The 11,504-nt window shown below is 46.1% G+C and overlaps 1 protein-coding gene and 1 pseudogene across 1 annotated transcript; one reads left to right on the top strand and one right to left on the bottom strand.

Annotated features, from left to right (window-relative positions):
* Positions 1-1,231: 1,231 nt before the first annotated feature.
* On the top strand, positions 1,232-3,449 carry LOC115189211 (stathmin-2). Its single transcript, XM_029747879.1, has 4 exons — positions 1,232-1,354; positions 1,698-1,876; positions 2,879-3,070; positions 3,343-3,449. The coding sequence occupies exons 1-4, from the start codon at positions 1,273-1,275 to the stop codon at positions 3,400-3,402; spliced, it is 513 nt and encodes a 170-aa protein (XP_029603739.1). The 5' UTR covers positions 1,232-1,272; the 3' UTR covers positions 3,403-3,449.
* Positions 3,450-8,135: 4,686 nt separating this feature from the next.
* On the bottom strand, positions 8,136-10,675 carry LOC115189212 (hairy/enhancer-of-split related with YRPW motif protein 1-like; annotated as a pseudogene).
* Positions 10,676-11,504: the final 829 nt, after the last annotated feature.

The following is an 11,504-nucleotide window of genomic DNA, read 5'->3' as shown; positions in this document are numbered from 1 at the left end:
CGAGTACTCCTTTCTCCTTCTCTTCTGGGAAGGAGGGGTTAACAAGAGAGTTAACACAGTCCTCCTCTTCTCCCCGCTTTCATCTTCTTTTCTTTCTCTTCTGCGAGGGGTTAACAAGCCTATCGGAGAGTCAGCGAGCTATTGCTACATGTGAGAGTGCATCTGATTGCCCGTGGCGTCTGCTAGGCTGAGAGCTGTCTGGTTGTGCAGTACCACTGCTGTGGGCACTAGCTACACGTCACTCAAACAGACAGGAAGACAGGGAGAGGGTTTGGCTGGTTGAGCAACAGCAGAGCGGCAGTAGGCACTAGCTACACTTCTCTCCTCCATGGAGAAGCTGTCTAACTGTAAATCTCAGCCTTATTTTGCTCAGTTTTGACTCCCAGCCAGGGAAATCAGTCAGTGATCGATGTAGCCATTTTCAGCCCTGCAGCCCACAGCGTGTGGTGGATGATAGATCATAGAGGCTTGGGTGCTTTGGCACGTTGAGGTGCCCGGCTGGACTCTGACTGTGCCTCCAATACACACTGTACTGAACACTACAGCACAGCAGCCAGGGGACGAGAGCCAGAGTGTTTGTTGCAGTATGATACAGTAGTTTTCCCATCTTTGCTGGCTGCCTCATGGGGATGCTACATTAGGTTCTAGTCCCAATTTGGGTGCCAAAGCTCTGAACCCTAGCCTGGAATCCTAAAGTGAAATAATATTGAAATAGAACAATACAGTTTGGATTCCAGGCTAGTAGATTTTGGCAACATCAGCCATAATCATTCAGCCTCTAGGTGCTATCCCTGCTGTTAAATGACTGTTGGATGTTACCAGTGCTAGCTACGGACTGGGCAAGGAGGGTATCTTGCCTGCTAGCTAAGTAAATCAATTATATGCTGCAATGAAATGCATAGCTAATGATGAATGGAGAATGAATGCTGTGGGGAGGTGGTCAACCGTTCAGAACATATGAGGACACAGCAGACACCCTCTCACGCAAGTATGCACACACAAACATACACACACACAGCCATCCCACTTCCCTTCAGTCTGCACAAACAAAGCTCCACAAAATGGGGCTTAGAAACCTCAGGCTGATTCATCTCACTAGACCGCCTTTGATGATTATGTTTTCTTTTCTATTTAGGGATTTGCTGAATATTTATTTTCCTAAACATCTAAAGATGGCGATGCCATGTGGGATGATCATTTATGAGGAGGAGAAAGTGGGTTAACGATGTGTGTGTGTGCGCGTGTGTGTTCCCCACAGCATACAAAGAGAAGATGAAGGAGATTTCTGTCCTGTCTCTCCTCTGCTCCTGCCTGTACCCTGAGGCACGCAAGAACCTGGTGGGAGAGTTCCAAGGTAAGCAGAATAGTCATCTGACTTTTTTAGTGTTTCAAATCACTTTCAACTTACTGTAAAGGCAACGAAGAGGCAATTTTTTGTCTAAGTGAAAATTTGATTGGGGTAATATTAATGCTACAAAGGCAGCGTTTTGAGTTTCCTTCTGTGGGTTTCCTCCATCTGTCCAACTTCTGACACACACACACACACACACACACATGCACACACACACACACACACACACACACACGCACACGCACACGCACACGCACACGCACACGCACACACACACCACACACACACACACACACCACACACACACACACACACACACACAACATATACACTTCTCACCTTGCAGTAGCAGGCATGGAGGTGAAGCCCATCAACAAGCGTGCCTCTGGCCAGGCCTTCGAGGTGATCCTGAAGCCCCCCTCCCCGATGTCGGACGCAGCCCACTGCGTCACCTCGCCCCCTAAGAGGGAGGTCTCTCTGGAGGACATCCAGAAGAAGCTGGAGGCCGCTGAGGACCGGAGGAGAGTGAGTCACCATCTATCAGTTTCCCTTAGCATTAGCCGACAACTTAATTCCAAAACTGAATCACACTGAATCACGCTGGTAAATTACACTTGGGACAAACTTTGTCCTAGCTTACTTGTCTTAGCCTATACCTTAGCTTGTCTTACCCTATACCTTAGCTTGTCTTACCCTATACCTTAGCTTGCCTTAGCCTATACCTTAGCTTGTCTTAGCCTATACCTTAGCTTGCCTTAGCCTATACCTTAGCTTGTCTTACCCTATACCTTAGCTTGCCTTAGCCTATACCTTAGCTTGTCTTAGCCTATACCTTAGCTTGTCTTACCCTATACCTTAGCTTGCCTTAGACTATACCTTAGCTTGTCTTAGACTATACCTTAGCCTGTCTTAGCTTATACCTTAGCTTGTCTTAGCCTATACCTTAGCTTGTTTTAGCCTATACCTTAGCTTGTCTTAGCCTATACCTTAGCCAGTCTTAGCCTATACCTTAGCTTGTCTTAGCCTATACCTTAGCTTGTCTTAGCCTATACCTTAGCTTGTCTTAGCCTATACCTTAGCTTGTCTTAGCCTATACCTTAGCTTGTTTTAGCCTATACCTTAGCTTGTCTTAGCCTATACCTTAGCTTGCCTTAGCCTATACCTTAGCTTGTCTTAGCCTATACCTTAGCTTGTCTTAGCCTATACCTTAGCCAGTCTTAGCCTATACCTTAGCTTGTCTTAGCTTATACCTTAGCTTGTCTTAGACTATACCTTAGCTTGTCTCAGACTATACCTTAGCTTGGCTTAGACTTTGACTCCTACACTTATTTTATTATTACTAAGAAATGAGTACATTGATCAGGCAAAGTAACGATACTAAAAGTAACTCTTCCCTCTCCTTCCAACCTTGTATCTTGGCCTCCACCTGCATTCTATTCTGTTCTATTCTACTTCATATTATTCTACTCTTTTCTACTCTACTGTACCCTACTCTATTTACTCTACTCTATCACGTCCCCTCTTCAGTCCCAGGAGGCCCAGGTTCTCAGGGCCCTTGCGGAGAAGCGGGAGCACGAAAGGGATGTGCTGCTCAAGGCCATGGAGGAGAACAGCAACTTCAGCAAGATGGCAGAGGAGAAGCTGACCATGAAGATGGAGCAGATCAAGGAGAACCGCCAGGCCTACCTGGCCTCCATCATGGAGCGCCTGCAGGAGAAGGTGAGAGGAGAGCTTGGTGGGAAAAATTGTAGGTGGAGACAGCAAGACCAGGTGAATGGAAGGGGTGGGCAAGATAGAAGGGTACGATGTGATAGGTAGGGGCTGGTGGCATCACTCAAGGATGAAACACTGGCGATTGTAGTTAAACATGTCAGCTGAAAGGGGGAGGACAGTAAGTTGACAGACTTGAATCAGAGAGTCTCAGGGCAGGGTCAGTATTAAGAGGTTTCTGGTATGTCCAATATGGCAGCATCTCTCTCTGTGTGCCTCAGGAGAGGCATGCCCAGGTGGTGCGCAGGAACAAAGAGCTCAGGGAAGAGCTGACAGCGTGAGCAGAGGAGAGGCGCCACCGACCATCGTACCCTCCTACAGCCACCCTTCCCCCGACAGCCCCCCCGAGGGACCCCCAGATCCCCCTACTACTACAGCCCCCACAGCATCAGACGACCCCCCCCCCCCTTGAGGGAGGAGGATGACCAACCCACCCACCGCCAGCCCACACCAACAGCGTTAGCAAATGGGGGGGATCACAAACAAATATGAAAATGTCTCCCACTCCTCCCTATAAAAGAATGTGTTTGCTCAATTTCAAATGATGAAAAAGAAAGAAAAAGAGAAGCCAACCAAGTGAAAGTGGGTATTGTTTTTTGTAAATACTTCTTTTTTGTTATATACAGTATGATAATACAGCTAAAGTATTGCAGTTTGCGATTGGATCATTTTCTCTATCTATGGATGTACTTTGTTGTTTAGTTTTTCTCGGAACAAAAAACGTTTGCAGTTTCTCTTGTACTATCAGGCTTCTGTGTTGTTGTGAGTTTGCCAGCTAGCTGACGTGTGTTTGCGGTGGTTATTTTCTGACCATGTCTGTGTCTGTGTTGGTCAGTCAGTCAGTCAGTCAGTCAGTCAGTCAGTCAGTCAGTCAGTCAGTCAGTCAGTCAGTGTGGGGATGATTAGAATGCAAGCTGCACATTGACTCCTTGAAGAGAGACTAGCTAGACTTCAGGAGACTTATTATAGCATTTATGAGCCGATTCTCTCCTGTCTGTCTGTCTGATCCCCCACTCTCTTACATACAGTAGTACATTCACACACATGCAAGTGTGCGCACGCACGCACGCGCACACACACACATACTTTCAAACACACACACACATTTTGTCAGTTGGGCATTGCAGGGGTCACATGACATCCCTGGCTCATACCATGATGTCACAGAGGGGTGTTATGATCCTTCCTGGTTCCCAATACCCCCTGCGTCCCCTGTCAATCCCTCTCTCAGCATGTATGTACCATCTTAGACATGTAGATAATGTAATCGTGCCTATAATGCTACAAACTCATATAGCAGCTAACATAGAGGCAATGGTAGATCCACAAGTTACATCCATGTACCACAAGCTTATGGGCCCTCTCATTTCTTTCACGTCGTACCAGAGAGGAACCAATGCCAAATGCTACTAGGAAGGTTTCACACTATATATGGAGAATCGTAGAATAACTCTCTCAATATGGAGAATGAATCATTGTACCTTCTTCTTAGTATTTAAACAGCTTTTAACTGGGTACAGCAGACTATGGCACACAAATGGCATAAACAGCTAAAGTAGGCAACATGTAAGCCAATCAACACATAGACTTCAAATATCAGCTAGATGATGTTAGATGTTAACATGACAACGGAAGACAGTGGCCATCTGCAAAGGGGGCATGCAAGTGTATACAGGTCAGGTGTGTGTGTGTGTGTGTGTGTGTGTGTGTGTGTGTGTGTGTGTGTGTGTGTGTGTGTGTGTGTGTGTGGGAGGGGGGGTGGGTGGTGTGTGTGTGTGTGTGTGTGTGTGTGTGTGTGTGTGTGTGTGTGTGTGTGTGTGTGTGTGTGTGTGTGTGTGTGTGTGTGTGTGTGTGTGTGTGTGTGTGTGTGTGTGCTGGGGAGCACAGGGAGCACAGTCAGGAAGTTAGAGCTGTAAATCTGACCATCGGTCACATACTGATGACATCACAGCATCCTGTCCGTGGTGATGAATCTGCCTGCCTCTCTCTCTTGTTTGTGTGTTTCCCCCCTCCACATATATCTTTGTGAGCAACCTGTGGTTAATAAAGGTTTGGGGTTCTGTGAATGATATTGGCTTTGTGTGCGCTTATTCTATTTCTGATGTATTGTCTTTTTAGCTTGGAAGAAGACTAAAATAATTCCATTTGTTTTTGAGCATGTCCAATTACAAATGCAGATTAATCTGTCACATTAATATTTGTTAGTATGTATTATTGTATTTTTATATAAATAACTATGTTTATTACTCAGTCTCTGAATTAGTTTGGACAAATTTGAAAAATATGGACATGGCTAAGGAAAGCAAGTGATCATCCACAGTTGTAGAATCGCATATGACCAGCAGGTGGTGACAAAAGATTGCAATTGGCAGTGTTGTAACACCTTGACCCTTTACTATGAAGTAAATCCAGAATTGTCTGCAGGGTTTACATGAGACAATACTAGACCCTGTAGTGTAGACTCTTCAACCCATAGTTACTGATGGGAATCACCTTACGAGTCTGGCAAACAAACGACAGGAAGAACGATAATGAGGATGGATGGAGACAGAGTGAGAGATAGAAGGAGGGAAAGGGTGTGGGAGAGATACAGGAGAGGAGCATATTTTGGCAGAGCGTTGATGAAAGGAGGAGGATGGATGGAGACCGAGTGAAAGAGAGAGGGATAGGAGGGTGGGTGAGATAGAGGAGGATGATTTGGCAGAGAGTTGATGGAAGGAGGAGGAGGATGGATGGAGACCGAGTGAAAGAGAGAGGGATAGGAGGGTGGGTGAGATAGAGGAGGATGATTTGGCAGAGAGTTGATGAAAGGCGGAGGAGGAGGAGGAGGCTCTGTTTTATCACTCCTCTGACGGGTGTCCCAGCAGCAGCAACAACAGTAACTTGGGGGAGCGTGGGAGCCAAGCACACCGGGAGGAGTGGGCTGCAACCATGGCTCTGGGACAAAGCAGTACTGTGCTCTCTCTTCTCCTCCCTCCTTCCCTCCCCTCTATCCCACACTGCTCTCTTTCCCTCTCTATTCCCTCTCTTTCTCTCTCCCCTCTCTCCCACACCCCTATGTCTATCACACTCTCTCTCTTTCCCACTCTTCTCTCTCTCTCTTTTCCCACTTTCCCACACTGCCCTTTCTCTCCCCCTCCTCTCACTCTCTTCCCTCTCTGCCTCCCACACTACCCTCTGTTTCCCCTCTCTCTCCTCCTGCCTCCTCTCTCCTTTCCTCCCTCTCTCCCTCCTCCCTCTCTTCCCACGCGGTAGGGCCAGCCAAGCTGCCATTGTCCAGGACATCCCCTCGTTGTTAATCGCTTCCTGTACACACAGAGAGGCAATCAAGAGACCCAGAGGCTGTGGCTGATACCGGGCGTCGACGGTCTCACAGCAGAGAGCAGCATAGGGACAGATAGGGACATGGACAGACAGGGACTGGAGCAGGGAACATTACCACTGTTACCCATGGAGAGCAGTGTGGAGTCAAAGTCGATATTACTACTGTTAATCACAACGATATCTTCCTTTATCTAAACAGACTTCGGAAATGTTGGATAATGTTGGTGAAAGATTGATCTAATAATTAAAATAAATAAGGAAGAGAATCTCACATCCAGTTCCAGGCAGTCATATCAACCAAAGACGAATAAAATAGGGAGGATTGAGTTTTGAATATCAGAAGTCCTTATTAAAATGTGTCTTTCTCCACATGGTCTCAACCGCAACATAGTTTGGGACACAGAAGGAGCAAACAATGGATTTCATTTTCTCATAGCTTTTTATTGCAGATAAGTCACACAGATAGATAAGTGAAGGACGGAATAGAGTACCTCACATGCCGTCCCAGCACTCTCTCTCTACATATATACCATCTCTAGTGTACATACATACACACAGATATATCATTATAGAAAGCTGAGAAATCAGATTTGTCAGCGCTTTTTTTATACAAAACACTTATGTACAAAATCACTTTGAGGTTTGGTAAAAATACACATCTTACAAGACGGGATGCTATTACTGTCACAGACTCGCCATGGAATCCACAGAGATATGGTCGGAAACAATCTAGAATTGGACCGTATAGGGAATATGTAGTCTAGATATCTCTGAGCAATGACTACATAGAGGTACAGGGATACTGCAGTGTGTCTGAGCGATTGTTCCTATTGGCGTCTATGTTGAAAATTATATCATATGATCATTTGTCTATTAATTCATAAAAAAATATATGTTTTAATTGAGAAGAGTGTCACGCCTCCACCACTTTTTATGGATCATATAATATAATCGAATGTAAAGGAGTGTAAAGAATTTATGTTGCAAGTCTCAGACCAACTAATATTATAAATCTTTGAAAAAGCATTGCATTTATTTTATTACACCGATTCCAATTGGTTCCATACGTCTCAATAGCTGCCTGCTCAGCTCGCTAAGACAGTATGTTTTTTAATGTTAAACAATTGTACAGCTACCACTTTTTCACTGCAATCTGCTAATAATCTGAAATATGGGGTCTTGTGACCTCTGTAGACATCACGTCAAAGGACATGAACTCTTTGTTGTCCTCACCCTTGACTCATGACTGTAAATACATTACTTCAGAGAGATTTTGCTGCGATAGAAACTCACACAGAGAATGCAAATCAAACGAATGTAAAACAGAGGCTTCCGGATAAATTCTAACAGTCAAAAAACACCTGGTTTTAGTTCTTCCAGTCCATAAAATGCCATAAAAAGGGCACCACCAAGACCTCCCTCTCCACACCTCTCTCTCTCTCTCTCTCTCTCGCTCCCTCTCTCTGCGAGATAAAAGTACAGTCCAGGGCTCAATGGGGAAACAAAGGGGACAGTTTCGCTGAGAACTTGATGGGCGACTGATTGACAGCCTGACCATCTGTGAAATCTTCCCCTTAAAGGCTGAACACACTAGGGAGGAGAAGTAAAGCCCACTAACAGACAAACATAGATAACTCAATATTGTTAATTAAACAATCACTTTGTTTGCTCTCTTATAATTGTTTCCCTCTTTTGTCAACATCATAGAAAAAAATGCAATTTCTAAGAAAATAAAAAATAGTATTCCTATAGCTATCTCCTTTATAGAATGTTGATATGGTATGATAGAAAAACAACATCTTCTTGGCCATGGAAAGGTCCAGCTCAGCTGGTGAGTTCAGTTCAGGTCATAGTGATGGTGCACTCTCTAGCCATCTACTTGGTCAGTTTAGTCAGTGTGGAGGGGGGGTTGAAGATAGTTCAGAAAGCCCCTATCTCCATGCCCCAGGGCCGGTAGGGCTGCTTCCCCAGGCTGGCTTGGCTGGAGGGGGTGTGGACAGGGGGGCTGAGGGTGCCGGGGGACAGCAGGGGAAGGCACTGAAGGGGAAGGGGAACGCCGATAGGGTGGAGAGTGAGGACAGGAGAGGGGAGGGGAGAGCTTGGAGGCTGCAGCGGCTGCAGCAGCGGCTGTGGAGGTCACGGTGAGGTTCAGCCCTGGGGGGAGGGGGGCAGCACTGGGGGGGGGACGGAGAGGAGCCCCCTGGGCGTGACTGTGCTCAGAGAGGGGGGCGGCACTGCTAAGCCTGCTGGGAGCATGGCCATGGGCGAGGAGCGAGGCTCTCTCTCTATCGGCGAGGAGGTGGAAGAAGAGGATGAAGAAGGAGTAGAAGAGGAGGATGACGGAGAGCTGTTGGAGGCGCTGCTGGTAACGTAACGTCGCCCCCTGCTGGTGTTGATGGTGCTGCTGCTGGAGGAGGAGGTGGTGGGCCAGGTGGGCGGAGGGGGGAGACCCAAAGGCCGAGCCCCATGCCAGGTGGCCCAGCCCGGACACAGAGACGGAGTGGGCCTCTCTCTGGGGGCGTAGCTGTTCAGGTGGGAGACCAGACGGATCCGCAGGGGGTCAGTGCTGTCCAGGCCTTCCATAATGCTCAGGTAGCGGGCCGTCTCAGCCAGACATTCCCTGAAACCCAGACCCCGGTAGTCCGAGGCCAGGGCATGGGCATCAAAGTAACCTGGAAGGAAGAGGGGAGAAGCAGGGTTAATTAAGTGTTTTCAGACAATACTACCAAACAAGTAGAGCGGGAATAAAGGAAGTCTACTGAAGTCTACTAATAACAATGAGTGTGACAATCCAGGAAGATAGTTCAAGTTAGCAAAGAACTAAAGCAGGTGTCTTGTGCTATGCCTGCCTGACTTATTCAAATATTTAATAAGATGCACATAGCTTGAGTTTACAGAACAACTCAGTGAAGAGAAAGATATTATACAAATCAATAACTTTACAGTCAATCAATAGTATGGCAGTTCAAAAATATTGTTTCCTTTCATGATACAGTAATTATTTTATTATGGTAATTTATTGTAGTACAAAGGACTCTACCACACCTTTTCCTCCAGCAGCATGAAGCATCTTCAGATGATCCACGGTCATCTGCAGAATCTCTGCTTTCTCCAGTTTAGCTGAACCCTGAAGGATTTGGGACAGAAGGCACATTAATTAAACGAATAAAAAGGTATTGAATATCGTTTCAATCATTAAAGATATATACTGGAAATTATTATTCGTTATTTTCTTAAAACATGTGGAAAGTCTATAAACTGTAACTGTTCTCTACCAGTTCAAAGCACGTTGATGTAATGTCAAACCTTTTGATAGGGCGATTGTTTTACGCATGACACAGGGATCGAACCTTACCTGCTTCTCGAACGCGCTAGGGACCAGTCTGCGCAGCTCCGTGAGGCTGTTGTTGATTCTGTCACGGCGACGTTTTTCAATGATCTGTAGGTAGAGATGAGCGATTGGAACATTCAGTCACTGAAAACATTTTAGAATTTAGTTGGTGTAAAAACGTGCGTATTACACACTTTTACGCACGACCAGTCTAACAAGAAATGTACTCACTCCTCGACGGCGCTTCCTCGCATTCACTTGAGTTTTTGTTGCTGGAGACATCGGCCCAAGGGGAGAACTCATGTTCCTGAAAGAACAACACATTCAATTATTGTATTAATGTGCGTTACTAACGCACATCAGGCCTCGGAAATGACCAAATTGCTAAATATTTTTTCAAATTTTGCACGTCTTTTCTTATAAACAATATCAAAGCAATACAGGTGTAAGACCCTTGGAGCGTGATTCGGAACATATAATAATAATGCAATGAAACGAAAATATTGTACACAATCTTACCCATTTTCATCGGCACTCTCCTTCTCAACCTCAATGTTCTCGTCCAGCTCGCTGTCCGAGGAGCTAAAATCGTGATTCCTTTTCATTTTTATCCGCTGTTGTGTTTCCTTCGTTCAGAGTACAATACAGTATGGTCCAAGTCTTTCAATTCTCCGACTCTCTGTGCGTCTATCAGCTATGCGTCGAGCTCATCCGTTTGAAGGACCAAGCTTTCCCACGGTATCATTTCTACACCACTGCCAGCCAGAAGGGGCTTGGCATTGCACCATAACTAGCCAATTATAAGTCAGCTATGGTTTGAGTGACAGCACAGTTGCAAGGGAACTCCACGGCCTAAACACGCCCCACTCCTTTGAATGATTTTGACAGGGGTCCAATAGACTTTCGGTCCGTGACTGTCAACCCCCTCCCCTCCCGATACTGTGGTGTCTGTCGTGTCCCGGTTGTGAGGAGTGGCTGGCCTGCTGTCACCACGCGCTTGCCGTGGGAAAGTTTCTTAGCCCAACGCTGATAACCAATCAGGGGCGACGGCAGTCTCCGGCGTTTGAAATGAATGGGGCAATTGGTCGGGGCGACGGGCGGTCTAGAGGCGAGCGTGTGAACCTGTAATCCAATACTAACTCATCTAAAGGACAGCCAGTGTTCAAGAGGAAACTATGAAGTCTAATCTTACCCACCGCGGACATGATGCACAGTAAAGATGCTTTAGGGACTGGAGAGGATGAGGACTTTGCCACACAAAAGGCATAATGCAATTAAAGGAGGCCAGCTTCTCCAGTGTGTCATCACCACACCACACCCCTCTGGGTCCCAATAATGGCCACATCCCAAATCATTTGACAGACATTGTTGTGTGTGTTGTATATCCCCTCTCCTCATGTGACAAGCAGATTTAGCTCTTGCTGATCCTTTTGACCTGTTTTCATGAGTCACACACAAACACACACACTCACACACCACTCCCATGCCACGGGTAAGGGTCCCCTGCGAGGGCCTTATTGTATAGAAGGAAGCTCAGTGTATTGACCTGGTGTCGAATTCAGATAAACATTCATCGTTTATTGGACATTCATTGACAAACTAAAGTATTTTAACAGGCAGGTCTGGAATATCTCACTTGCAGACATCTTCAAGAATATTTGGCAAAGAGTAGGCCTGTACTACATGAAGCTACTTGTTGATTCAATCAAGGAATATTCATACATTTAG

This window comes from Salmo trutta, unplaced genomic scaffold, assembly GCF_901001165.1.
Source record: "Salmo trutta unplaced genomic scaffold, fSalTru1.1, whole genome shotgun sequence".
Taxonomy (NCBI): Eukaryota; Metazoa; Chordata; class Actinopteri; order Salmoniformes; family Salmonidae; genus Salmo; species Salmo trutta.
Note: the sequence above shows the minus strand (reverse complement) of the source record. Positions and strands in the feature narration are given on the sequence as shown.

Coding starts and splice junctions, on each gene's coding strand:
- LOC115189211 (XM_029747879.1), top strand. CDS start 1,273: ATGAAGGAGATTTCTGTCCTGTCTCTCCTCTGCTCCTGCCTGTACCCT. Junction 1,355..1,697: donor CCTGGTGGGAGAGTTCCAAG/GTAAGCAGAATA, acceptor CTCACCTTGCAG/TAGCAGGCATGGAGGTGAAG. Junction 3,071..3,342: donor TGGAGCGCCTGCAGGAGAAG/GTGAGAGGAGAG, acceptor TGTGTGCCTCAG/GAGAGGCATGCCCAGGTGGT.